The 27,970-nt window shown below is 48.0% G+C and overlaps 1 protein-coding gene across 1 annotated transcript in view; it reads right to left on the bottom strand.

The window, feature by feature from the left end:
- The window catches only part of TRPM5 (transient receptor potential cation channel subfamily M member 5), a 41,920-nt gene extending 14,227 nt beyond the window's left edge, over nucleotides 1–27,693 (bottom strand). The window contains exons 1-15 of the mRNA XM_054171704.1: nucleotides 27,577–27,693; nucleotides 26,014–26,194; nucleotides 24,326–24,492; nucleotides 19,183–19,363; nucleotides 15,979–16,043; nucleotides 14,633–14,824; nucleotides 12,678–12,780; nucleotides 11,778–11,896; nucleotides 10,095–10,433; nucleotides 9,007–9,138; nucleotides 7,786–7,909; nucleotides 5,405–5,550; nucleotides 4,540–4,652; nucleotides 3,423–3,518; nucleotides 759–1,017 (exon numbers count right to left, since the gene is read on the bottom strand). Coding sequence (XP_054027679.1) covers nucleotides 759–1,017; nucleotides 3,423–3,518; nucleotides 4,540–4,652; nucleotides 5,405–5,550; nucleotides 7,786–7,909; nucleotides 9,007–9,138; nucleotides 10,095–10,433; nucleotides 11,778–11,896; nucleotides 12,678–12,780; nucleotides 14,633–14,824; nucleotides 15,979–16,043; nucleotides 19,183–19,363; nucleotides 24,326–24,492; nucleotides 26,014–26,194; nucleotides 27,577–27,693 — 2,334 coding nt within the window. The remainder of the gene's footprint in view (nucleotides 1–758; nucleotides 1,018–3,422; nucleotides 3,519–4,539; nucleotides 4,653–5,404; nucleotides 5,551–7,785; nucleotides 7,910–9,006; nucleotides 9,139–10,094; nucleotides 10,434–11,777; nucleotides 11,897–12,677; nucleotides 12,781–14,632; nucleotides 14,825–15,978; nucleotides 16,044–19,182; nucleotides 19,364–24,325; nucleotides 24,493–26,013; nucleotides 26,195–27,576) is intronic.
- Between the last annotated feature and the right edge of the window lie 277 nt (nucleotides 27,694–27,970).

Raw genomic sequence — 27,970 nt, 5'->3', positions numbered from 1 at the left:
GGAGTGCACTCAGACACCTGAGTCTCATCAGCCCATTTGGTTTGGCTACTGCTAGAACAGGATGGAACAACAGAGGTGGGGACTAAAGGTTTATATGATGGAGGAACAGCTTGCTGTGGGAGAGAGAGAGATGCATGTGTTTTGGGTAAGGTAAGTTCTGGATTTTGTTCTTCTTTGCAAAAGTGACACTTAAAATGTTCAAGTTTGTACAGTTATGCAGCTCGCAGCTCTATTCAACATCCTGCTTCAGGGTTTATTGTGTAATTATTACCTTATTACATCTTAATCTCAAATGTGTCCAGAGAAGGGCAACAAAGCTGGGGAGGGTCTGGAGCACAGCCCTGTGAGGAGAGGCTGAGGGAGCTGGGGTTGCTTAGCCTGGAGAAGAGGAGGCTCAGGGCAGACCTTATTGCTGTCTACAACTCCCTGAAGGGAGGTTGTAGCCAGGTGGGGGTTGGTCTCTTCTCCCAGACAACCAGCACCAGAACAAGAGGACACAGTCTCAAGCTGCACCAGGGGAGGTTTAGGCTGAAGGTGAGGAGAAAGTTCTTCCCAGAAAGAGTGATTTACCATTGGAATGTGTGCCCAGGGAGGTGGTAGAGTCACCATCACTAGAAGTGTTTAAAAAGAGCCTGGATGAGGCACTTAGTGCCATGGTTTAGTTGGTTAGATGGTGTTGGGTGATAGATTGGACTGGATGATCTCTGAGGTCTTTTCCAACCTGGTTAATTCTGTATCCAATGCAGCAGGGTACTGACCTGTCGGATTTCATCCAAGACAATGGTGAAAACCCAGAAGTAAAGTATAATTTCTTTAGCAGATGGGCCCTTGGGTGGAGGTGGTTTAAAGTCCAGTAGCAGGACATATGTAAATAGAAACAGAAAAGCAAAGTACATTATCACATTCCCCATAAATACAGTTACAGGGGCACTCCAGAATTTTCTCCACCGAGTAAACAGGAATGTAGCCCACGCTGTGTTTGCAGAAGGGTTCTGTGTTTCCAATTTCACATTTCCTCTGCAAAACAAAACAAAGCAAGAATATAGATGTGGTGATGATTTCCTAACTTAGTTCGTGGGAATTAGCTCAGCATTATCCTGGGCTGCAGCAAGAGAAGCAGAGCCAGCAGGGCGAGGGAGGGGATTCTCCCCCTCTGCTCTGGTGAGACCACACCTGGAGCACTGTGTCCAGTTCTGGAGCCTCTCTTACAGGAAGGATCTGGAGGTGCTGGAAGGTGTCCAGAGAAGGGCCACAAGGACGATTAGAGGGCTGGAGTTGCTCTGCTCTGAGGACAGACTGAGGGAGTTGGGGCTGCTCAGTCTGGAGAAGAGAAGGCTCTGAGGAGACCTCATGGTGGCCTTTCTGTATCTGAAGGGGGCTGTAAGAAAGCTGGGGAGGGACTTGTGAGGGTGTCAGGGAGTGATAGGGCTGGGGGGAATGGAACAAAACTAGAAATGGGTAGATTCAGGTTGGATGTTAGGAAGAAGTTGTTCCCCATGAGGGTGGTGAGAGCCTGGCACAGGTTGCCCAGGGAGGTGGTGGAAGCCTCATCCCTGGAGGTGTTTGCAGCAACCTGCTGCAGTGTGAGGTGTCCCTGCCCATGGCAGGGGGGTTGGAATTGGCTGCTCCTTGAGGTGACTTCCAACCCTGACAATTCCCTGATTCTATACTTCAGTCCTTTACACCACTGGAAGTGCTGGCATCTGGCCCTTTGTGATTACAGTAAACGGCAGGGGAAGCAATATAGAAGCCTTTTAGCGAAAAGACTTGACCTCATCAATTCTTTATTAAGGTAATCTTTGACTATTGTGAAATTGCACAAGTATTTTGGTGACCAAGGGGTAATTTGACCTGGGTATTTGCAGCTGGGTTTGCTGTGTTTTGGAACATGAAGTGCTGCCTCTTGGCCACTGGAAATCTTCCTGAGAGCAGAAACTGCAAGTTCCCTGCGTTTGAAAGCAACCTGATCTTAGGGAGAGGTTTTGTTTCCACATCAATTGCTCTCCTGTGGAAGCCAGGCAGGTTATTGGATCTTTAGTTTTGTGGCTGTGGCTCTGAGAGGTGTGAACTCTGTCAAAAGCTGGGCACAGGAGGGGGTGTTTTCTATTGCAGCTCACAAAAAAACCCCCACCAAAATAAACAGTGACTCTTCACTGCGTTTTCATTTCCCCTGACACTCTTCCTAATCACTAACTTCATTTGTTACCAGGACAAGTTTCTCCTCACAGCCAGCCTCTTCTGTGTGCCTGATCCTGTGCTGCCTCTGAATTTATGACATCATAAAACACATTGCCATGGTAACAGGCCACTATCCTAAGCAGATAATTGCAGCTTTACTGTGAGATGGCAAAATAGATCTGGGACAGAGAGAACCTTTTTGTTAAAATAAAGGGCTAAGATAACAGCAGTTGGAAGGCAGAATGTAAAGACCAAACCAGGCTTCACTCAGCATATGGAAGTGCTTTAGGACATTGCTTACAAATAGCTCCCAAGAGGCTGATGCTTTTACATTTGTTTTATAAGTTGGAGACAGAGAAGGACTAATGATTTTCTCCAGTAGAGCAGCAGTTAAATGACTTGGTCCAGGTCTTCAGAATGTGGATGATGATTCCTCACTACCACTGAAAGACACATGCTTAATGCCAGAGGCTGTTTAGCACTACTCAGCACTACTCAGACTTTGTGCTTATCAAAAGTCTTCCCCTTCTGACTCCAACCCCTGTGGCCTCCCAGGTGCTGGTGGTGAGTGTGGCAGAAGTATAGGCATCAGACTTTCTGAATCACAGGTCTGTGAGTGACCACAAGCAACTGACCAAAGCTTTGTGCTCAGTTACTCATCGGTGTGATGCTCCTGAGTTTGTAGGTCAGGGTCCTCAGGGCCCATATTTTAAAACATAAATGAAGAGCACTGCTATAGAATCATAGAGTCCACTGAACTGGACAGGACCCTCAAAGGACTTGATGCTCTCTGAGGTCTTTTCCAACCTTACTGATGATTCTATAAGGTCATCTTGTCCAACCCCCCTGCAGTAAGCAGGGGCATCTGCAACTACATCAGGCTGCTCAGGACCCAGATAAGTTTGATCTTGAATCTTACTGTAGATGGGGCCTCCACCACACATCTGGGCAACGTGGTCTAGTATTTCACAACCATTTCCCATGATGGGAAATACAGAATTCCCATGTACTGATGTTTGCAAGTCCTGCTGTTGCTGTTGTGTAGTAATTATGTAGTGATGCACTCGGGTCATGGCAGCTTTTGCTGAGAACCTTCTTTCTGCTCAGCTCAGTAACCTGGCAGGGGCTTGGCTCTTAAATCCAACACCTATCAGCCATTAGCAGGTCACTAATCCACAAGAAGTGTCCTGTTCTTTTGGTTGTTGTCACAAATGTTTATATTGACTAATGTTTTTTTGACTTACCTATCTTCTTCCTTGGGGAAAAAGAGAGTCCTCTCTGTATCTAAACTGTCCAGCTCTCTGAATGGCTCTGGTTCATTCTTCGAGTGTTTTTCCTCGCTGTAAGGAAACAAACTCAGTTGAAATGTGATGGTTGGCAATTTTTCCACTACTAAATGGGCATTCACACAGGCCTGCTAGCATTTGCTTATCTTGGACTTGCTCCACTGAGAAGCTATCAGATAATTAATAATCCTCACCTCTGTAAATCCTCCCTGTTTGTAAGGAGAAAGCTGAAATCCACAAGACTCAGAGAAATCATAGTTAGAATAGAATCAACCAGGTTGGAAAAGACCTCTGAGATCATCAAGTCCAACCTATCACCCAGCACTATCTACTCAACTAAACCATGGCACTAAGCACCCCATCCAGTCTCTTCCTAAACACCTCCAGTGATGGTGACTCCTCTACCTCCCTGGGCAGCACATTCCAATGGCCAATCTCTCTTTCTATGAAGAACTCCTTCCTAACATCCAGCCTAAACCTCCCCTGGTGCAGCTTGAGACTGTGTCCTCTTGTTCTGGTGCTGCTTGCCTGGGAGAAGAGACTAACCCCCACCTGGCTACAACTTCCCTTCAGGTAGTTGTAGACAGCAATAAGGTCTCCTCTGAGAATCTTAATTGATTTCAGGTCAGTCCTGTGGTTTTAAGCTTGACTTAGAGCTGTCAAGGCTTGTGGCTGGCAATACTGCTTTTTGCTGGTTGTTTTTCCAAGTACTGAGGTTTGAACCAGGCTTCTTCCAAGCCAGAAGTAAATGGTGCTACACCTGGAGTTACTCCAGGTGGAGTTACTCCAGGACCTGGAGCTGACAGAATTCCAACAGACTTTCCTGTGGGCTGTGCAAACCAGAAGTGATCTGTGAAACCATGGCACTGATCCTTGAAATATGAGAAGAGGCAGTAGCACAGGAGACACAAATCACTCAGCCTCAGGCTTTGGTTAACAGTGGAGCAGTCCTGGTTGACACTCTGAGGTGACACTGCTGTTTTTTATCACTTAGGTGAGAAATGTTGAGCCTGGATAATTTTGATGGCTCAACATCCTTTACTTATCCCTTGCACCCAAATAGTTAAGGTTTTACCTGAATGTTATTAAATTGGTGTAGATGAGGAAGGGACACCAGAAGCCACAGACTAACTTCAGGATCTTTGTGCTTGTGGCCATGTCTCCCCACCATATTTTTGTCAGGAAGGCCTGAAAGTGAGGAAAACAAAAAGATGGTTTTACCATCAGAGGAACATCCATATGGCTAAGAGCTCCTATGTTCTGTGGCTCCCAAGGCAGGGAATGCTCTGGAAACCTAAAGATCAGAGCAAAGAGGTGCTCTGCCTGTCCCTCTGCAGATGTTCAGTGTGCAGAGAGTCACGAAGAGGACAGTGGAAAGAACAAGAGGTCAAGTGGAATTAAGCAACATCTGTAGTACTAAGAGAGTGCAAGTCTGGCACTGGGAGCTAAAAGCACCATCAGTCTTCATTTAGCCTTGTATTTGTGGAGGGAACTTGGCTTGTGAGGGCAAAGCTGATTAGTAATTTGATTTAACTTTTATCAGTGAGCTCTTCCTTGAATCTTGAGCAAGGCATTACCTCACGTCTTGGAGCAGCTTCATTATGCCTCAGGCAGGTTTAATGTGCTTTCCTTATGCTTCTCTGGGAGTAAGGAAGGAAGAAAAAACACAGGATGGAATAAGAGCTAAACCTCCTCTTCAGGCCAGTGGTCTGTGGGCCAACTGGATGAAGGGGGGAGCTATGTTGTGTTGTCAAGGATGCAGTATAATGCCCTCTTTGTATGGTGCTAATTAGAGGGAAGAGTCCCCTCTTCGAGGAATGCCTCTTAGGGGATGTATTCCACGGGGTTGCTCAGTTGCTGCGCCTCCCTCTTCTGTAGCCAACATTATGTGTAAGGAGCCTAGGGGCAGAGATGGTGAGGGAAAGGTCTGTAAAACTTACCTGGACACCATCATGTGCAAAGAAAGACTTTGCATCTGCCTCAGCAGCCAGCTGAAGGCATGTGGTTTTGCTCCAGTACTGATTTTTCCTCACCAACAGAGCAAACGCTCTCTCCTTGCTGTTGTGGTAGCATTCACTGAACAGTTCTGCCAAAAGAAAGAAGCAGACAAGCAGAGCTTGCCATTTAAAATAATAACTCAAAAATACAGAGTGGAAGGCAAGAGAGTGATAGCTGGAGGGCAGAGCATGGTGGCAGCAAAGCCTGAGCACTACCAGCTGCTCCTTGCTGCAGCTGAAGTAATTGATGAGAGCCTGGGATTGCTAAGAGGAGGTGGGAGGGGAAGGAGGAGGATGCTGGACACAAGAATAACTTGCTATGGATTTCTGCATGTGTGTACACATATTGGAACAGAGGGCAGATGAAATAGGTTTGCCTTGGTGAAAAGAAAATAACCCTTCCCAGTATCTGCAGAAAGGTGTGGAGTAAACTCATAGTACCTCCCTCTCACCCCCTGTCTGCATGCTCCCTTCACAGCCTGGGGCCTCTCATGGGCTTGCTTTTTGCTTTTTCCTATTGTTTGACTTGAGGGGAAATTTTCCTCTTGCAATTCTTCTACAGACTGCAAGAAACTTCCTGGAAATGTGTCAGTAATTGCCACAGTCTCTCGTTTGGAGCTGCTTCATGTGGAGCTTTAGGCAATACCAAACAAAAGAGTCTCTCTTGGGTGACCCTCTTACACTTCCAGGGATGGGTTGCTAAGCTGCCCCCTCTCTCCTGAACACACTAAGCAAAGGGAGCAGCTCAGCTTTGGCTTGTAACCAACAAATCCTTGGCTTTAAGACATAGCTATGACACACTAGACTTGGTAGGATGCTGTGGCACAGTCCTGTTTGCAGAGAAGCTTGTCCTGGAGCTCAGAAATCAGGATAAACAGCCAAACATTCAAGGTGCTCTCATTAGACAAGATCTGACCTCTTGTGCCTGTTTCATTCTGCTGATTCACTTCATTATCTCAGCGCCTTCCCTAGGCCAGCCTACACCTTGGTGTCACACTGTGAGGGCTGGAGAAAGGATCAAATTCACTTAAAATAAGCTGATACCCAGACTTTGCCAGCAGCTGATGTGATATTCAGCAGGCTTAAAGAATGATCACTCTACTTCATACAGACAGTGTCATCTGGGCCAGAAATTAGCATGGAGGAGCTGCTCTAATGCTGACCAAGGAGCAGACTTCTGTGGAGCAGTAATTCCATGACCAAATTAGTTGAGCTTTGTAATCCTGAGGGTCACAGAGCACTGGAACAGGCTCCCTAGGGAGGATGTGGAGTCTCCTTCTCTGGAGACTTTCAAGCCCCATCTGGATATGTTCCTGTGTGACCTGTGCTGGATTCTATGGTCCTGCTCTGGCAGGGGGGGTTGGACTTGATGATCTCCTGAGGTCCCTTCCAACCCTTAACATCCTGTGAGCCTGTGAGAACCTGAGTTGTCTTCTCTCTTTTTGTTTGCTTGTATCTTCTCCCTTTTTGTATCTTCTCCTACTTTTGTTATTTGTAAACACCAACGGCCGTGTGAGAAGAGGAGGGTGAAATGTGATCTGTGTATAAATAATGTAGCAATGCCTGCACCAGCCTTCAGCTCCAGGTGCTAGCTCTAAGGAGAGAGCAAGAGCCTCTCTGTTTCCCCCTGTGGCATTCTTTTCAAAGCCTTTTGCTCACAGCAGCGCTACCTTAGGTACAGGTTTGACTGAAGTGAGGTCAGCAGCGGAGCTCGTGTGCAGGCATCTGGTTTTAAAGGCGGGAGAGGGGTTGGCATTCCGGCATTGCAGATGCCTGGATTCTTGCTGCTGTAGGGAGGGGCAGCTTGTGCAGTCTGCTCTGAAACCAGCCTGAGCCTCCCTGCGGTTTTGCAGCGCAGTTAGCCCTCTGCTGGGTGAGGTAATCTCAAATTATTTTTAGCAGCAAAGACAAACCTTTGAAACTTGTTGCTCTGGTGGCCCTTAGAGAGCAGGCTTGATACTGCAGGAGAGCCAGGCTGCTGCCAGCCTGGAAGCGCTCTGCCTGCTCTGCCTCGCCGGTCGCTGTCGTAGACCTTCCACTGAGATCAGACACTCAAAGTACCAACGTGCAGCAGGAGCCTAAGTTCTTCCATGCACCCCAGGGGCCAGTCTTGGAGTACTGATTTTTCCAGAATGATTGGGCTTTAAGTCCTCCTCCTGTGTTGTTTGACTGGTTGGGACTGCCTGTGCTGCAAGGCTGTTAAACTATTCATGAGAGCTGACCTGCAACTGAAGCAGTGGGTTGTTTTCTTTTTCACTTGCTTGCCTTCCACTGGCAGTTACCTCTTAAATGTTTGATGGTGTTAAAAAGCTGCCATTACTTACCCACAGCCAGCTGCTCGTACTTGGCCTCTTTCATGATCTGTGCCACTCTGGTCTCTGTCTCCAGGCGGGACATCTCTTTAAGGATCTTGCAGGCTGCCAGAGCTGAAGCTACACCCTCCTGACCCTGCAGAATTGACAGGGGTGCTGCTGTCACTGTCCCCTGGAGGGCATTTCTGAACACCCTCCACTGGGGAGAGCTCCCTAAGGAACACTTCTGGCAACAACATTTCATGTATGTCTTCCCTTTGAAGAACCTTCTTCAAAGACAGGCTTGGAAGTCCAAAATGCCAAACCCAAGTGGCAGCTTTGGTGGTGTTTGAGAATTGGAAATGATATACTGGCAATTCTTGTGCCTTTTCTGATTAAAGGCTTCTGGGTTGGACTGACCTTAAAGGGGCCTGATTCAGGGTAGTAGGCAAAAACTGAAAGTAGAAGAATGGTTTATGGGAATAGAGCTGAACAGCCTCACAGTGTGGAACGTGGCTGGGTGAGAGCCTGCATGAGGACGTATGGGGAAGGAGGGAGCCCAGCTGTTAGGGCACAATGGTGGCACACAGCAGAGGAACGTGCCTTCTGGTAACAGCTCCAGAAACACAAGGCCCTGAGAGGTGCAGATGTGGCTGCATGCACACACACACTCTGGCTGAAGAGCTGTGCTGCAGTTCGTCTCTCCCCAAGCCTCCCCCATGCCAGATGCAATGTCTGGAAGCTCAGGGATGGAGTCTGACAGCTGTGTCTGGCTCAGCAGGGCAGGGAAGCTATGGCACTGTGCTACAGAGGCATGAGGTTGTGGAGGATTTTAAACCAGGAGCCAGTTATGCCAGCTTGAAGCTCAGCCTTTGAGTGTGGTGCTGCTGTTCCCACACAGACAGCCCATTAGCTAAAGGTTGAGCCTAGAGCCCAAACAACTGACCTGTTGTAGAAGGAGGCTGAGCATGGCGATTCCCCAACAGCAAGGAGGAAGAAAGGCTGCCCTGCGCCGGCCGCTGCCCTGCGCCGGCCGCTGCCCTGCGCCGGCCGCTGCCCTGCGCCGGCCGCTGCCCTGCGCTCCCTCTGTGTCGGGGAAGCATCAGCGACACGGGGATGAAAGACCCTGTGAATGCAACTGCTTGTGCTTTAGAAACAAACCTGTCGCTTGAGCTGGAAGGCTGAACAAACCCCACCTCCTACACTTGAAAGATGCCAGCGTTTCCCCCGAAGCAGCAACAGGGCAAAGCTTACCATAGCCCAGAAGTAGTTTGCCATCTTGTGCCGGTTTTGAAGTACTGCCCATACAAACAAATCCCTCCAAGGATTTTCACTTTTCTGGTTCATGTCCAAGGACTCAGGTGATTGCTTTGTGGTCATTTTCTCCTGAAATACGGTTTGTAAAGATGAAAACCTGCCTTGCAGTCTCATTCCCTGCCACTGACATGGCTACGGAATCAACCAGGTTGGAAAAGCCCTCCGAGATCATCAAGTCCAACCTAATACCTAATTCCTAACACCTCCTGGCATCTAAACCATGGACATGACCTAAGCTGCTCTGGGCCTTGCCCACTACTTCATATTCTTGTGGTCCCTTTTCTGTGGGACTGATTCATTAGTTCATTCTGCACTGAATCAGAGGTCTGTCGTGTCCCCAGCAAAGCTCAAGATGTGTGAGAACGTTCTGGATGGAGCTGTGACTCCATTGAAGGCGATGGCAAAGCTCTCATTGGCTTTATATTGCGGCCAGGGTTTCACTGCTGGTGTGTAATAGCATGTGAGGCAAACCTGTGATTAACTAATCTGGGCTTGCCTTCAGTTCTGCCTGGATTCTGCTCGAGCACCATGGAGGATATGGCTTCAGAGAAAAGGGGAACAAAAGGCATTTTCTTTCTACAGGAATAAATCTTGCCCAGGCCCTGTTCAGGACAAGAACAGAGTACATCAGTAGCCTCTTTTTAGTCATTGCTTTGAGAAACCCTTGCCTCACAGGGAGGATTTTAAGTAGAGCACTGCTTATTCCTTTAGAATTTGATTAAAAAGCTCTCCAGAGGAAGTAGGACAACATAGGTCAAGTCCTGAGTTTTAAGTGTATTTTAAAACCATTTAAAATAGCTTCTGAGTTTTAAGTGTGCTTTAAACCTGACTTTAAAACAGCTTCTGGGGTTTAAGAGCCCTTTAAGACCAATTTAAACCCAGCTTCTAGGGTTTAGGTGCCTTTTAAGGCAGCTTCTGGGGTTTAGTTTTTGTTGATGTGGTGGTAAAGTTCCAAACCATTCCACTAGACGTAGGTAAAATTTGTTCAGTTCTAAATTGGAAAGGAGCAGGAAGTTGTAACTCACAGATTTCTTCTTGCCTCCATGCATGGAGTCTTGATAGAAACCATTGCCTGCATCATGGAGAAAATCCTTGAGGACTTTGGAGACCTCTCTGAGAGTGAAGCATGAGAGGTTCTCCTGCCCCTTCTGCTGTTGACCTGCCGAGGTCTGCTTGCTCTCTTCACTTTTCTTCAGCAGAAGTTCATAGAGGAGGCACTTCTGGGAAATGGAACAGTAAAGTCTCTGCAGACGACTGTATGTCAGGAATTCAGGCATGTTAGCCCCATTGTCCACAAATAACTTCACAAATTCTGGTTTGTCATTGACCAGAGCATCCATCATCACTTCCTCCAGGTCACAGGACTAGATTGATGAAGGGGACAAGAGGAGAAAGAAGGAGGGTTTTAGGGTTAATCGTGGATGGATGAGGAGGGAGATAAGATTTGATATGAGGACATGGGTGCTTTGTCTTCCACCAGGTTAACAGTGGATAGAATGAGATAAAGAGGGAGAACCTCCACCTGAGAGAGAACAACCCCCAGGTTAGGGACTGGCCTGTTGGAGAGCAGTGAAGGGGAAAAGGACCTGGGGGTCCTAGTGAATAGATGGTTGACCATGAGCCATCAATTTGCTCTCATGGCCAAAGATGGCCAAGAAGGCCAATGGCCTCCTGGGGTGCATTGGAAGAGCTGTGGTTAGTAGGTCAAGAGAGGTTCTCCTGTGCCTCCGCTCTGCCCTGGTGAGGCTGCATCTGCAGTATTGTCCAGTTCTGGGCTCCTCAGTTCAAGAAGGACCTCAGGGAATTGCTTGAAAGAGTCCTGTGCAGAGCCACAAAACTGATGAAGGGAGTGGAAGATCTTCCTTATGAGGACAGCCTGAGGAAGCTGAGGGCTCCTTAGCTTGGAGAGGAGGAGCCTGAGAGGTGACCTCATTCATGTTGATAAAGATGTGCAGGGTGAGTGCCCAGAGGCTGGAGCCAGGCTCTGCTGGGTGATGCCCAATGCCAGCACAAGGGGCAGTGGTGGAAGCTGAGGCAATGAAAGTTCCATGGAAATATGAGGAAACTTTTTTTTCCCTGTGAGGATGACAGAGCCCTGGAAGAGGCTGCCCAGGGGGGCTGTGGAGTCTCCCTCTCTGGAGATATTCAAGACCTGTGTGATCTGCTCTGGGTGACCCTGCTCTGGCAGGGGAGTTGGACTGGGTGAGCTTTCAAAGTCCCTTCCAGCCCCTAACATTCTGTGTTTCTGTGAACTCTCCAGGTTTCTCTGCCACAGAATGTTTGTGTAACATTCATGTCAAGCCATTGACACAAAGAGCATGCTGTAGGAGTTGTGGGGGTGTTAGGTACCACACTGGGCAGTTTTACAGCAGGTGGAAGTGGTGACATCCTTCCTACTATCTTCCAACATTAACATCTGTGTGCTGCTTTTGCTTGTTAAGCTAGGGTTTGTTTCCTTTAAAGGTCTATACAGAAGGCAGGGAAAAGATCCTTGCTCCTAAAAAACTCAAGAAAGAGACTGTGACCCTGAATTATTGCCTTTATCCATAACCACATGGGGACCAGAAAGCCCAAGGAGGCAGGCTACTACTGCTCAACCTGTCAGTGGAGAATGTAGGCAGTCTTAACAAATGAAGACTCCTACTACCAGTGTCCTGTCCATGTTGGATCATACACCCATTGTCCTTTAAGGCATTAAAGCCTCCTACCTTCCACTCCACGTCACCATTGAATATTTCACTTTTAGCTATGTCCACTCTGTTCCAGGCCACTGCCAGCTTCAGTTCATCCAGGTACTCCTGAGCCTTCTGACTGTGACTTTTGCAGGCTGGCAAAAACAGGGAATGCAAAGAAACATTGGTACTTTGATTAGCAACACAAGCTCTCCTTCAGCTATCACAGCACTTCCCCCACCTTCCCCCCCCCCCAATTTAAGATCTATTAAGATTTAATATTCGTTTTCTTTCCTCCCCTAGCTGAACTCTCTATTAAAGGAGTCAGTTTAAATGCCTGTAGGCCTTTGAGAGAGCCCTTGGCATGCAGTAAGGGAAGGACAGGACTGGGTGGTGGCTTTGTCTTGCTTCAGTTAGCACATTAGGAATAGAATGTTTGGTGAGGCTTAGCCCACATTCAATTTAGGCTAAAGCAAACTGAACTGGGTGCACAGTATCTGTCTTTCAGGAGAGACAGTGGAGATTCCTTACATGAGAAATGGATTGCTTCTGAAACTAAGGCAGTTCAAGTCTACCTGCATTTGGAGGGGGTTTGGAGGGTTATTGTCCTTGGTGTTCTTTCTAAATGGCTCATAACTGCAACAACTGCTCCAGCATGTTTCAGTTCCTCTATAACTTGTACTGCTAAAAGAAGCAGGCAGTGAAATAAAGGAGTGTTATACAATAGTCTGAGATTTAAAAGCAAGCACTAATTCAAAGCAAGAGCTATGGGTGACAGCCACAGCTAACTTGTTGAGAAGGAAACAGGAGAGCTCTGCCTCAGGAGTGGAAGTCTGATCCAGCTGAACTTGCTCTGGACAGGAATGAAATACATTTGTGGCACTGAAGAAGTCAAATAAGTCAAGGATTACACTGTGCTGTGTTGGTTGTTCTTACCTTTGACTAAAGCTTTTAAAATGACTGTGTCTAGTTCTTCTGAGCCGTCTTGCTCAAAGTTGTGCAGAGTTATAAGATGCTGTTGTGAAACAATGTTCTGGATCTGTGGGGTGAGTTGAAACAAAGATCTCTTTACACATCATCCTGCTGCTGGATGCTAGTGCCCAAGAGCCCAGGGGAGAGCACCCATAGAGTGTTGCCCCAAAATATGGTCTAATTGTTAAGCTGAGCTTTGGCAAGAGGACAAACATTAATTTCCCATATATAAATAAGTCCTAAGGCAAAGAGGGAGTTACTGCCTTTTTCATAAGCACTTAGAACAGTGTGGGGACCAGAAGTTGGATATCCTGAGGACTAGAGCAATGCTTTAATTAGAAGACCCTTCCTTAATTCATGTTCTGTTTGACTCCTCAGTCCTGCTCTGGCCAGCAGGCCATTAGTTTTCTTGTGCCTTTTCCTGCTTTGGCATTTAAGTTTTGCTCTCAGAGTTGTTGTCTCTAAAGCTTCTTTGAGTAAAAGACATCAGATATTGATCTGCACTGTACTCCCCTCGTTCCTCCTGCTGTTCTGAGTTTTCTCCCTTGCAGTGCAGCTGCCCCAAGACTTTGTGAGCATCTGGCAATATTGCTTCTAGATGCCCTTCCACCCTTTTTGTGTGGGTGATCTGGCAAAGTTTTCCTTATGGAATCAATATGTGGATTTTGTCAAGCTCAGGATTACAGCAGGGACTGCGAAAACATGAGTAGCAGGTCAGGTTGAGTGGACTTGGCTATCTCAGGGCACTTCAATCTTCACATACAGACAATCTCAAAGGGGTTTTTTGTTGTTTCTTAAACACTTAAGCTTTTAAGCTTTAAGTGTTGGGTTTAAGCCCAACAAGTGTGCCTCAAGACAAAGAGTGAGGGAAACTGGGACTCTGGGCTTTCTGTTTTAAGGACAGACATAGCTGACAATGGGTGCTTCCAAAAACCCTTCAGTCTTCTCAATTTATTCAAGCTTAGGTTTCCATTTAACAGCTGTAGCTCATGAATTGTGCCTCTTCTGTCACAGCTGCACAAGCTCCACAGCTGTGGAGTATAAATAATGCTTCATCTCCTCCCCGAGGACTGAGAGGTTCCTGGGTGCTGGGCTGTTACTTGAGGAAGAACAGAGCCCTAAGTGTTCAGCTGAGTCATAGAATCAAAGAATTGTTAGGGTTGGAAGGGATCTCAAGGATCATCCAATTCCAACCCCCCTGCCATGGGCAGGGACACCTCACACTGCAGCAGGTTGCTCACAGCCACCTCCAGCCTGGCTGCAAAAACCTCCAGGCAGGAGGCTTCCACCACCTCCCTGGGCAACCTGTGCCAGGCTCTCACCACCCTCATGGGGAACAACTTCTTCCTAACATCCAACCTGAATCTACCCATTTCTAGTTTTGTTCCATTCCCCCCAGCCCTATCCCTCCCTGACACCCTCAAAAGTCCCTCCCCAGCTTTCTTACAGCCCCCTTCAGATACAGAAAGGCCACCATGAGGTCTCCTCAGAGCCTTCTCTTCTCCAGACTGAACAACCCCAACTCCCTCAGTCTGTCCTCATAGCAGAGCAGCTCCAGCCCTCTGCTCATTCTGATGGCCCTTCTCTGGACACCTTCCAGCACCTCCAGATCCTTCCTGTAATAGAGGCTCTGGAACTGGAGTACTCCAGGTGGGGTCTCACCAGAGCAGAGCAGAGCGGGGAATCACCTCCCTTGACCTGCTGGCTCTGCTTCTCTTGAGTCACTGGGACAAAGTAGTTTGTCTGATCACTGTGCACTTGGTTTTCCTGTTGGAAGGCTCTTCTGGGATGGCAGTGTCAGAGCACTGGAGTACCCCAAACTTCAGGGCAGCAAACCTGAATGGATTACCCAAGCTAGAAATGGTAGGGGGGAGAGCTTGTGAGCGTGGTGCAGGTTGTTATCAAGCACATGAGCTTACTGTTGCTGTCCGCTGGAGAAGGTCCTTCCGTGAGAAGCTTTCTGCAGGGAACTTTTCCTTAAATTGCTTTTCAACAGCTTCTGGGGTGATAAGCTGTGGGTCACTCAGGAAGGCTGCCAAGATGTCAGCTGTGCCTCCAGACCCTGCTAAGATAAGCCAGGGAGCAGAGTTTTCCAAGCCGCTGCACATTCTCTGTGGTTTAAAAAGTACATCTTTAGAAGCCATGTATGGAAAGAAACTGTTAGCCCCAAAAGCAGTTCTTGCTAACTAGGAATAAACCTATACCTAACTATGGAGTCAGTCCCCAGTCCTCTAAGCTGGATTTTTCTGATCCTGCAGCAAGTCATCCATGTACAGGACCCTGTCTATACTTTTCATAACACATCTGAGTAGCTGAGCAGCCTGATTAGGACAAGCAATGCATCCAACTTCTATGTTCATGATGCTATTTTTGTCCCAATACAGTCCTATTCTATTCTATTCTATTCTGTTCTATTTATTCTATTCTATTCTACCCCTGTACTCAGCACTGGTTAGGCCACACCTGGAGTCCTGTGTCCAGTTCTGGGCCCCTCAGTTTAGGAAAGATGTTGAGTTGCTGGAAGGTGTCCAGGGAAGGGCAACAAATCTGGGGAGGGGTCCGGAGCACAGCCCTGTGAGGAGAGGCTGAGGGAGCTGGGGTTGCTTAGCCTGCAGAAGAGAAGGCTCAGGGGAGACCTTCTTGCTCTCCACAACTACTTGAAGGGAGATTGTAGCCAGGTGGGGGTTGGTCTCTTCTCCCAGGCAACCAACACCAGAACAAGAGGACACAGTCTCAAGCTGTACCAGGGGAGGTTTAGGCTGGAGGTGAGGAGAAAGTTCTTCCCAGTAAGAGAGCTTGGCCATTGGAATGTGCTGCCCAGGGAGGTGGTGGAGTCCCCATCCCTGGAGGTGCTTAGGAAGAGCCTGGATGAGGCACTTGGTGCCATGGTTTAGTTGATCAGATGGTGCTGGGTGATAGGTTGGACTTGATGATTTCAAAGGTCTTTTCCAACCTGGTGAATTCTATTCTATTCATTCAGTCTGGAGCTGGCTTCTCTGCTTTGGTTTTGATTTGGGATTCCTTCTTCTCACTGTACAAGCTGGCAGTGGAAGCTTTAATGATCAGCTGGTGCCTGTTCACAAGGAAGTATTTCTCCCAAACAAATACTGGCAAATCGAATATTAACAGAGCTCAGCCCTTAATGGTGTATGGATATGGACATTAGGTGAGGTGCCCATACCTGTGCTTGTCAGCCAGCCAGATTTGCCATTAATTACTTAGCAGCAGTTAAATTATTTTTCTGAAGTTGCAAAGAGCTTCTTACCTGAAGTGTGCCTGGCCCTCCATTTACCAGTAAGCAGAGCACAGGGATCTCAATGCTGCCAGTGCCTGTGAAATAGATGGGTTAACTTTAGCAGCTTTCACAAAACTGCTCCAGGGGAGGTTTAGGCTGGAGGTGAGGAGAAAGTTCTTCCCAGAAGGAGTAATTGGCCATTGGGATGTGCTGCCCAGGGAGGTGGTGGAGTCACCATCCCTGGAGGGGTTCAAGAGCGGATTGGATGTGGCACTTGGAGCCATGGTTTAGTTAGTCATGAGGTGTTGGGTGATAGGTTGGACTTGATGATCTCTGAGGTCTTTTCCAACCTTATTGATTCTATGAATTTGGCAAACCCTTGAAAATAGTTCTCCAGCTCTGTGCTTTTCTGGTACCTACCAGAATGTGAGCCTGCAGAAAGCAGGCAATTGCAGCAGCAAGTGGCAAAGGAAGAGAGTAAGACTGTGACCTGGCAGAGAGGGTCCTAGTCTAAGATTCAGGATAAAGATGTCTTTGCCCTGGAAGTCATACATGATCCCTGGCAAGCAGGTCAGTGTGCTCTGACCTCAGCCACCCAACATGGATGTTGCCACTTCTCTGGGTCACACCAATGTTGACCTTTTAAGCTATTTACTTACTGCAAGGTGATAAGATAGTGGAGTAGTGGAGCTACATTAGGGTGCAAGACAAGATTGGTAGCTTTTCAGGGCAGCAGCTGCCATTATTTATGTTAAGGTAGAGTTAGGAGTGAAAAGCTACCAGCTTGCCCAGGTGTTATGCCTTGTGTGTGCAGGGAGGTGTAGTGGAATCCAGGAGAAAAGCCTGTAGAAGGGTTTAAAACCATAGAATCACAGAATAGTTTAGGCTGGCAAAGGCTTTTAAGATCTCTGAGTCCAGCTGTTAACCTAAAGCTACCAAGTGCCATGTTAGACCATGTCCTTCAGTGCCATTTCTACACAGCTTTTAATCTTTCCAGGGACAGTGACTCAGCACTGCCTTGGGCAACCTGTTCCAGGCCTTGACAACCCTTTCAGGGAGGAAATTTTTCCTAGTGCCCAACCTGAGCCTCGCCTGGCACAACTTCACCCTGTTTTCTCTCATCCTATTGCTTGTTGCTTGGGAGAAGAGACAGACTCCCACCTCACTCCAGCTTCCTCTCACAAAGTTGTAGAGAGCAAGAATCAGAGAATTGTCAGGGTTGTAAGAGACCTCAAGGCTCAGCCAGTTCCAACCCCCCTGCCATGGCCAGGGACACCTCACACTACAGCAGGTTGCTCACAGCCACATCCAGCCTGGCTGCAAAAACCTCCAGGGATAAGGCTTCCACCACCTCCCTGGGCAACCTGTGCCAGTGTCTCACCACCCTCATGGGGAAGAACCTCATGGGGTGGTGAGACTCTGAAATGGGTTGCCCAGAGAGGTTGAAGGTGCCTCCTCCCTGGGGGTGGTCAAGGTCAGGTTGGAGTAGATGATCTCTGAAGTCCCTTCCAACCTAAACCATTTTACGATTCTAAGGTAGAAGTAAGCTGTAGCCAGGACATGACTGGCAATTAACTTCACATGGTTTAGTGACTAGCATCACATTGCTGTGCCTCTGGAACATGGTGCTTCAGCCTGGAGAGTGACCTCTGTGACTGCAAGTTCCTGAAGAGATGTTTATGGCTTCAAATATCCTTCATTTACCACAGATCTGGAGAGAATCTAGCTGGGGGTGGGGAGAGAGTCAGACTTTCAGCTGGGAAGGTGGGAAGTCCTTTATTGCAAAGAATGTTCAGCATATCCAAAACATCCTCTGAAAGACTTCCAGGTTTGGTTTGGGGTTTTGGTGTTTTTTCAGTAAGGAATTGCTGTGTGACCTTATTAAAGTATTTCTTTTCCTCCAGTAAAGTCACACAGCTTTGCTCAGCTTGACTGCAAATGAGCCTAAATGAACACCACTTGGGTTTGTTTATAGAAGATAGGACTGAATTCAGTCTGTTCCAGCAAAACATTTGTCAAATGAATCAGCATCTTCTGACAGAAGATTGTTCCACTGAGATTTGTTCAGCCACGTTTGGTTGGCAAGCAGAAAGAGGCTGCTTCCTAACTCCCAGTGCTGCAGCCTCAGCCTACCCCTGACCATCCACCTGTGGGGTTTTCCCCCCTCTCTCTCTCTGAGTTCTCAACTAAGCATTCCTTGGGTGCTCTCAGGTACATCTGTGCAGCCACAGTGTGGGCTCTGGAGTTGAACGTTGCTTTGACCCTATGAGTGTGGCTAGGTGAGCTCTCCCTTCTGTCTCAGCACTGCAGGTACCACAGAAACCAAAGGAAGGTAATGGTATTAGCACTGCAACAATTGCAGTAGGAGGCCTGCCCAGTAGTCAGTTGCCATCATAAGCAAAGGTCACACTGATGGACCCCACCTGGAGCTCTGTGTCCAGTTCGGGAGCCTCTGTTACAGGAAGGATCTGGAGGTGCTGGAAGGTGTCCAGAGAAGGGCCATGAGGATGAGCAGAGGGCTGGAGCTGCTCTGCTGTGAGGACAGACTGAGGGAGTTGGGGTTGTTCAGTCTGGAGAAGAGAAGACTCCACTGAGACCTAATTGTGGCCTTCCAGTATCTGAAGGGGGCTCCAAGAATGCTGTGGAGGGTCTTCTTACTGTGTCAGGGAGTGATAGGACTGGGGGGAATGGAGCAAACCCAGAAATGGGTAGATTCACAATGGATGTTAGGAAGAAGCTCTTTCCCATGAGGGTGGTGAGACACTGGAACAAGATGCCCTTCTCTGGACACCTTCCAGCGCCTCCAGATCCTTCCTGTAACAGAGGCTCCCGAACTGGACACAGTGCTCCAGGTGGGGTCTCAGCAGAGCAGAGTAAAGGGGGAGAATCCCCTCCCTCGCCCTGCTGGCTGTGCTTCACTAAGTTGCCTTAGTTCTACTTCTTAGACAATGACAAATGTTTGCTTGATCTTGCCTGTGGAAATGATTGTCCAAGTGAAGAACTGGACTTGGCTTTGATAAAGCCAAGGGCACACAAACATCTCTCTGTGGAGTCCCATCCCTGGCGGTATGCAGGCAGCGTGTGGAGCTGGCGCTTAGGGACATGGTCTAGTGTTGACCCTTGGGTCAGAGGTTGGACTGGATGATCTTTGAGGTCTCTTCCAGCTAGATCTACTCTGTGCTCCTGTAGCATGAGTGGTGTCCACGTTAGGATGCCTGTGTAGTGTCTGCTTACCGCCATAGCCAGTACGCTGCACTGAAATATACTTTTCCAAGGCGCCACGTAGCTTAGTGGTTCCATCTGCCTCATCTGGTGATCTATGATCCACCAAAATAAAATGGGAATGGCTGTGGTCCAGGGAGTACAGTGGGCCTTGAATATTGTCATCTGATGGGTAGTGTACAAGGCTTTCATTCTAGAGAGAGGGAGAGAGAGAGAGACGTTGGTGTTCCCTATAAAACATAGTCCGTGTTTTTGTGTGCTTTAAGTGGCACCAGGGGAGGTTTAGGTTGGATGTTAGAAGAAACTTCTTCACTGAAAGGGTTCTGAAACACTGGAACAGGCTGCCCAGGGAAGTGGTTGACTCCCCATCCCTGGAGGTGTTGAAGAGACACAAGAATGTGGTGGTGTGGGATGTGGATTAGCACCAGGCTTGGTGGAGTTAGAGAATAACTGAACTTGATCTTGAAGGTCTTTCCCAGCTGAAACAATTCTGTGATTCCATGACTTCCATGTTTCTGTTGTCATGCACACCACCTCAAACAGACCCTTCACAGAGGGTGGAGGAGGAGAAGGGTGCCAGATTTGACAGGGCTGAAAGCCCTGAACTTTTTCTCTTGGTCTGTGCAAAATACAGTGGCACCAGTCCTCATCTCTGCAACATGGGCGCTCATTTAGAGGCTATGGAAATGTTTGCTGAACAAATGGAAAAGGCCCATGAGACCAGAGAGTTAGGGATGGAGGGCCAAAGTCTCAGCTGGTATAAACAGAGGCAAACCTCTTCAATTTGTCCATATTTAGCCCAGCAGATGACTTAGCTGCTACATGTCCATATCAATTGAAATGCAGCTTGATTTAATTGCCAGGGCTTGTGTGAGGGCTATTGGCCCTTCTCAGTTTGGGATTTGCATCCTCTAAGAGGGCCAGGCAGAAGGTGCAATATTGTCCTTTGCTGTGGGTGAGTGGGTTGTATCTTAATGAGTTTTTGCAGAAAACTACTGCCTGGGTAAACCAAACCCCCCCTGTTACAGTCTTTTGCTCTAAAGATTGATTATACATACAGTCTTCCACACACTTTTCCAAGGTCCCCTTACTTCCATGATAACCCTTCCTTTCCCACTGGTGCCCATCCACTTTGATGCATCATTCCTAGCTGCAAATACCTGCTTATTCTTCTTGACCTGTGGCAAGTAAGACAGATTAAAGCAGCTGTTTGAAATCTGCATTTCCTGCTATTATGCCTTTTCCCCCAACTCCTGCAGCCTTTGAGTTGCTGAACAGATCTCAGACTATCAGCTTGGCTGATGTGCCTGTTCTAATAGTGCATTTCCCTCCCACTTGCTTCATGGGCACAAGGGTTAAAGCCCTTCTAGACAGAGCAGTGTAACTCTGCAAGGTGACCTAGCTGTCATGAAGGTGTGGCAGAGAGATTCATGTTCTGGCTTTTAAGAGCCAGATCTTTCTTCATCTCAGCTTTTGGCAGTGTCCACTAGGAAGAGCAGGTGCCCAGTTGCATCCTGGGGTAAGCCCACCAGAGGGACCACCCAGGTTCTCCTGAGCTAAGGCTGATGTTGGAGAAGGAGTGGACAGATCACCAGGAGCACATAGCTGCACTACTGATGCATAAACACAGTGAGTAACCCAGCAGACAAGCTCCTCCATGCTGTGGGTAAAAGGGTTAAGCACAGCAAGCCCCTAGGTGGCTTTCTGAAATGAAGCTGCATGCAGTCAGTCACAGAATCACCAAGGTTGGAAGAGACCTGGGGTGGGTGGTGACAGGTTGGACTCGATGATCTTCAAGGTTGGAGGAGACCTCAGTGATACTGTGGCCTCAAAGATCATCAAGTCCAACCTGTCACCACCCACCCCAGGTGGGGCACCAAGTGCCACATCCAATCCCCTCTTGAACACCTCCAGGGATGAGGACTCCACCACCTCCCTGGGCAGCCCATTCCAATAGCTAACAACTCTCTTAGTGAAGAATTACAGAAGAGAAATCTCCTTGAAAGCAAGGTAGGAAAGGCTATGACCAGGTGTGTTCCTATGGCTTCTTTCCCTGTCAGCAGCTCAGGGAAGAGCAGGGACCGAGGCTGTTCCATGAGAAAAAAGCAGTAAATGTGCAAATCATTAAACCCACCAAGTGCCACAGCCTTTACCTCTCTTCTTTGGGGGGAGTGTGGGGGGAAAGCTTCTTGACACAATGAAATTGCCTTCAGATTGTGTTTGGATGTTGAGGGTGTGCCTGTATCCTGCTGCTGTGTAACATTAAGCCTGTTTGCCAAAGATCTGGCCTTTGATTAGGGCTCAGAAGCAAAACAACAACAACAAACTGAAAGGGCCCACAGGGATTTTCCTGTTTCTTCCTTGAAAAATGAGGAAGAGATCTATCAGTGATGTTTGAAGCACAGCACCAACACAGAGGAGATGAGAGGGAGCCACTGATCTCAGGGCTTGTTTTCCTCCTTGCTAGCATGGATTGTTAGCTCTATTTTGTACAACAAGCTGCTTGTGTTAGTGCCAAGTATAAAGAGAACTGGGTTTAGATCAGCATCCCAGTCTATAGTTCCTTTGTCTTAAAGCCACTGACTAAAATCCAAAGTGCCTTTAAGTGGAAGCAGTGCCTGAAGTCACAGGGCAAGGAGTGCTCTACAAGAAATATTCCTTGAAAAAGAATTTGGGCTTTAGTTATAGGGGAGGAAAAAGGCCAGTGCACTTGTTGTGTAGCTGCTGGCTGGGAAAGATCCAGGTACAGCTTGATCACTTGGCCTGGGAGGGAGGTGAAATAATTAGTTTGCATTTGCCAGAAGAGCTTTCCTCAACAAAAATCACAATTCTTTCCTCTGAGGTCCTGTGGGACCAGTTCAGCCAGGTTGAATTCTTCCAGCTAAAGAGTCCCACCAGACAGAGCAAAAAGGATGAGAAAAGGGGATGCCCAATGGCAATAGAATAGAATTAACCAGATTGGAAAAGACCTTTGAGATCACCAAGTCCAACCTATCACCCAACACCATCTAATCAACTAAACTATGGCACTAAGTGCCTCATCCAGGCTCTTCTTAAACACCTCCAGGGATGGTGACTCCACCACCTCTCTGGGCAGCACATCCCAATGGCCAATCTCTCTTGCTGGGAAGAATTTCCTCCTAACTACCAGCCTAAACCTCCCTTGGTGCAGCTTGAGACTGTGTCCTCTTGTTCTGGTGCTGCTTGCCTGGGAGAAGAGACCAACTCCTACCTGGCTACAACCTCCCTTCAGGGACTTGTAGATGGCAAGAAGGTCTCCCCTGAGCCTCCTCTTCTCCAGGCTAATCACTCCCTGCTCCCTCAGCCTCTCCTCACAGGGCTGTGCTCCAGACCCCTCCCCAGCTTTGTTGCCCTTCTCTGGACACCTTCCAGCAACTCAACCTCTTTCCTAAACTGAGAGGCCCAGAGCTGGACACAGGGCTCCAGGTGTGGCCTAACCAGTGCTGAGCACAGGGGCAGAATGCTTTCCCTGCTCCTGCTGGCCACACTTTTCAGATTGCAGATGTGGTCCTGGCTATCTCCCAGCTGTTAGCTGCTACTTGCTAGGCTGAGAGAAGAACTAGGAGTGAGCTCAAAGGGCTGCACTGGTCATTTGTTTCTTAGCATCTGCAGGGCAGTAAAACAGCCCAGAGGAATTGTCAGTCGTTGTCACTACACACCTACTTTGCTGTTATACGCTGCTTAGGGCAGGCTGTATGCTCACTGACAGGAAGGTCGTGCTATTTAAATCATTGCTCCACCTCCAGGTCAATCCAGCATCAAATTGTCCTGACATTTCCAGCAGCTGTTTTGCTGGGAGAGGTTTTTAATGTTGGTGTTTGGATGGCTGGTTTGTTTGTTTGCTTTGTTTTGTTTTGTTTCCCAAGAACACCGCTTGCTTTGCCCTGGATTGTGAAGTCCCCAGAGCTCCCAATAATAACAAGATGAAATCCTGCCTGGCTAGCATTTTTGGTCTGGTGTGTTGAGCAAATTTCTGCATGTTAGACACCAATTCAGTGACTACTTAAGAAAACTGGGTCTTGAAATATTTTTGGCTTGTGTTCCATGCTGGAAAATACCCTTTTGATGGTATTTGGTAGAAGCCCCACCCCTGGAGGTTTTTAAGGCTAGGCTGGATGTGGCTCTGAGCAGCCTGATGTAGTGTGAGGTGTCCCTGGCCATGGCAAGGGGATTGGAAGTAGGTGATCCTTGAGGTCCCTTCCAACCCTGACAATTCTATGATTCTGTGATTTCTGAAATAGTTTGGAGTAAATGCTGCTGAAGTAAGTGGACAAGGCGGGGTGGGAGAGACACTAAAGGCATCTCTGGAGGTGTTCAAGAGGGGATTGGATGTGGCACTTGGTGCCGTGGTTTAGTTAGTCATGAGGTGTTGGGTGACAGGTTGGACTTGATGATCTTTGAGGTCTTTTGTAACCTTATTGATTCCATGACTCCCGGGGATGTCTTTCCCTTGGCGCTGGTCCTGACGCTAGTGGCTGAGCCTGTGTCTAATGCTGCCACCTGCTGGAGAGCCGCAGAACTGCTGCCGAGTGCACAAGTGCGCGGGGCACGGAATCAGCATCGTAGAATGGTAGGGGTGGGGAGGGACCTTTCGAGATCGAGTCCAACCCCCCTTGGCAAAGCAGGATCATAGAACTGTTTTGATTGGAAGAGACCTTTAAGATCATCGAGCCCAAGACCGCCATGGCCACTAAACCGTGTCCCAAAGTGCCATGTTCACACGGTTTTTTGAACACCTCCAGGGATGGGGACTCCCATCTCCCTGGCAGCCTGTTCCAATCCCTGACCACTCTTGCAGCAAAGAAATATCCAACCTAAACCTCCCCTGGCACAATTTCAGGCCATTTCCTCTCATCCTATCACCTGATACTAGGGAGAAGAGACTAGCCCCCACCTCACTCCAACCTCCTTTTAGGCAGTTGTAGAGAGGAACCTGTAGAGATCACCTAGGGCAGGAATCATTAGGGTCTAACAAATCTTCTTACTCTGAGCTTCTGTTTTCTCTCACAACACACTTTAAACCCAACTTTTAAGTTAGTTCAACCTTGCTCTGCCTACCACTTCCCAGATGTTGTGAAGGTGCAGCTTACTCCTAAACAGTCCTGTTTCAGGAGCCAGGATAAGTGAAAAGTACCTTGGTGCTGTCCAGAATGCCTCTGTGCTGGATTTTTTGGAGTGAAGTTATTCCTATGGCAATCACTCTGACTTCAGAGGAGGAGCTGGCCAGGGCATGATCTCGGACTGCTTGCACCAAGTGTCTGGCGATTCCCACACGCAGGGCGCTGGTAAAGATCCAGGCACCTGAAATTGGTTTGAAAACCCAGATGATTTCAGAACACAGAATTAACCAGGTTGGAAAAGACCTTTGAGGTCATCCAGTCCAACCTATCACCCAACACCATCTAATCAATTAACCATGGCACCAAGTGCCTCATCCATGCTCTTTTTAAACACTTCCAGGGATGGTGACTCCACCACCTCCCCAGGCAGCACATCCCAATGACCAATCTCTCTTTCTGGGAAGAATTCCTTCCTAACATCCAGCCTAAACCTTCCCTGGTGCAGCTTGAGACTGTGTCCTCTCCTTCTGTCACAGATGGTCTGGGAGAAGAGACCAACCCCCACCTGGCTACAACCTCCCTTCTGGTAGTTGTAGAGAGCAAGAAGGTCTCCCCTGAGCCTCCTCTTCTCCAGGCTAAGCAACCCCAGCTCCCTCAGCCTCTCCTCACAGGGCTGTGCTCCAGACCCCTCCCCAGCTTTGTTGCCCTTCTCTGGACACCTTCCAGAGAGTTTCATTATAACTGAGCATGTTTGTGTGTCAGGGAGCATTGCTTGCAGTGCTGGATTTCAGTATGGCCAGCAGGCCTAGGGAGGTTCTCCTCCCCCTTGAACCTGCCCTGGTAAGACCATGCCTGGAATACTGTATCCAGTTTTGGGCTCCCCAGTTCAAGAGAGGCAGGGTCTGCTGGAGAGCTACAAGGATGATGAAGGGACTTGAACATCTCTCCTGTGAAGAAAGACTGAGACACCTGGGGCTGTTTAGTCTTGAGAAGGGATCTTATTCATGTCTATAAAAATCTGAGGGGTGGGGGTCAAGGTGAAGATGCCAGCCTCTTTTTGGTGGTGCCCAGTGATAGGACAAGGACCAGTGAGTTTAATCTGGAACACTGGAGGTTCCACCTCAACATGAGGAGACCCTTCTTTATGGTTTTAAATGCTTTCTACTACTCTTGTCATTCTTGTGAGCAGCCAGGCAGAAAGTGAGCTGACGGGGTCTGTGTTAGTTGTTACCAAAGTCTCTTTGGTTAAACCAGAGTCTCTGACCTCTGATTCGACTAACAAAGCCTGCTCAGCTCTTAGATTTGAAGAAAACAAAGTAAAAGCTGTTGTGAGTGTATTTTGACTGGCAGCTAAGGAGCGAGGATGGAGAAAACAAGCATTCTTATTTCTGACCTAAATTCACTCTTGGTGAAGTCAAATTGCTCTGCTCTCCTAAGAATTGCTTTGCAATAGAGGGACAGTGTATTTGGCCCCATCTTGTGCTGTCTCTCTAGTGTCACCTCTCAGGGAGTAAACTCAGGGATTATTGTAGTTCAGGAATGGTTGCCTGGAGGAATTTGGTTTGAAATAACTTATTTTTGCTATTTCTACTACAACAGACAACATTCTCAAAGCTATTTAAATACAGGTTGTAGAGCAGAGCTCAGAGCCTCCAAAAGTAGTCACGTGAGCAGGTCCCCTGGCATTAAAAGAGCCCTGGATGCTAGGTGTGAGAATTCATTCAGCAGGAATATAAACTCCTCTAAAGCCTAAAGCACTGACCTGTGCTTTGAGCTGCCTTTATAAGTCCTTTTTTTAAGGTGTCCCGGAGCCAAGGCTTCATCTGGAAGTCTTCTTCTTCCCCTACTAAAGAGACAACCAAATTGGGAGCAGGGAGCTTCCATTTGTTGAGCAGCACCTTGAATATAATGCCAGGATCGATGGTACTCAGGACCTTGATAAACTTCAACAAACAAAACAAAGAACCACTGAATGAGGATGGGACAGTAGGACACAGCAGAGAGATTGCTCCTGCTGTGGTGGTTGCAGAGGGAAACTTACCATCAGCTTGGTTAGTTAAAAAAAAACCCCACACATTTGAACAAGGCCTGACAGAGGACTAACTACTAGGAGGAATCTAGCAAGGCATCTGTGGAATTGTCCTCTCACTAATTGTATCATTTCCATGGGTTGTAGCCTTCCAATGTCAGAAGGGATCCTACAGGAAGGCTGCAGGAGGGCTGCTCATAAGGGTGTCTGGTGATAGGACAAGGGGGAATGGTTTTAAGCAGGTAGAGAGTAGGTTTAGATTGAAGCTTAAGAATAATTTCTTCACTGTGAGGGTGGTGGAGCTCTGGAATAGGCTGCCTGGAGAGGCTGGGGATGCCTCCTCCCTGGGGGTATTCAAGGCCAGGCTGGATGAGGCCTTGAGCAGGCAAGTCTAGTTGAGAGGTATTCCAGCCCACGGCCAGGGAGCTTGGAGTAGACAATCTCTAAAGTCCCTTCCAACCCAAGCCATTCTATGAAGTCACTCTCTTCTTTAATGCTACTGTTCCCCAACTGCCTTCAGTTCCAGGGCAGCTGGCAAAGCCAACAAATGTCTGATTTGGTTCTTGGTTCTGCACTACCTGAAGCATTTACCTGATTGAATGCCTTTTTTCTTTTCTTTTGAGGATGTCTTGCAGGCATCTCTTGCTGCTGCTTGTGTGTATTGTGGCTTTGTGCCTAAGGCTTTATGATGAAACAAAATCTTAAGGCAGATTTCTGATCCCAGAAATTCCTTCTCATACTAAGGTATCCAATGGGCTAGGAAGGAGGTGAGCCTGTCTAGGGGCAGCCTCTGTCTAGGGGCAGCCTCTGTCTAGGGGCAGCCTCTGTCTAGGGGCAGCCTCTGTCTATTAGCAAAACAGAGAGAGAAAGTTTTAAGCAGGGCCTAAAATGGCTCAACAATAAGTTAAAACTATTTCAATCCATAGTGATTGATTTTAGGCAGAAAAGTTAAACCCAGGTGAATCATAGAATTGTCAGGGTTGGAAGGGACCTCAAAGATCATCCAGTTCCAGTGATGCAAAGTGCAGGAAGCTGGGGATATGATTGTGTGTTTTCTGGTTTGGGGATGAATTGTACTTTGTAGCACCTTGGTGCAGGACAAGTGAATGTTTCCTGGCCTCGCTTTAAATCACTTTCACGTTCAGGAAGGTGTGAAGCCTACTTGAGTACAATGTGGTGCCTCACGCTGTGGCACCTTGACCCTCACTGTTACAATCTCTATGCTTAATGCTGAGAAGTACCAGCTGAACAGCAGCAACAGTGTCAAAAGAGTGTGAAAGCTCTTCTGGGTTCTACCTTTCCACGTTTCTTCCCAGAAGCTGTGAAGTCTATTTCCCCTGTGCAATATGGTAGCTCTCTCTTGAAAGCTTCCTCTTTGTCACTGCTGCAGAACTTGGCTTCCATTTCCTCCATGGGATTTGCAAGATGATCAGCAGAAGGTCTGGGCAAGGTGTTTGCTGAGGTGACCAAAAAAAAAGAGAAGAAAATAAGAGGCTGTTCAAACTGGAGAGGCCCCCAGGTCCATTCATTTGCGCCTAGCTGATGTTTTAGTCAAATCACAGAGTAGTCAGGGTCGGAAGGGACCTCAAAGATCATCCAGTTCTAACCCCCCTGCTCAGTTTTGCTGGCTGGCCTGAGGCAAGTCAGCCTTGGTGACACTTCTGGCCTTGGTGAGCCCTTGTGAGCCTTG

Source organism: Dryobates pubescens, chromosome 22, assembly GCF_014839835.1.
Source record: "Dryobates pubescens isolate bDryPub1 chromosome 22, bDryPub1.pri, whole genome shotgun sequence".
Classification (NCBI taxonomy): domain Eukaryota; kingdom Metazoa; phylum Chordata; class Aves; order Piciformes; family Picidae; genus Dryobates; species Dryobates pubescens.
The sequence above is the reverse complement of the archived record's forward strand: the minus strand, read 5'-3'. Positions and strand labels throughout refer to the sequence as shown.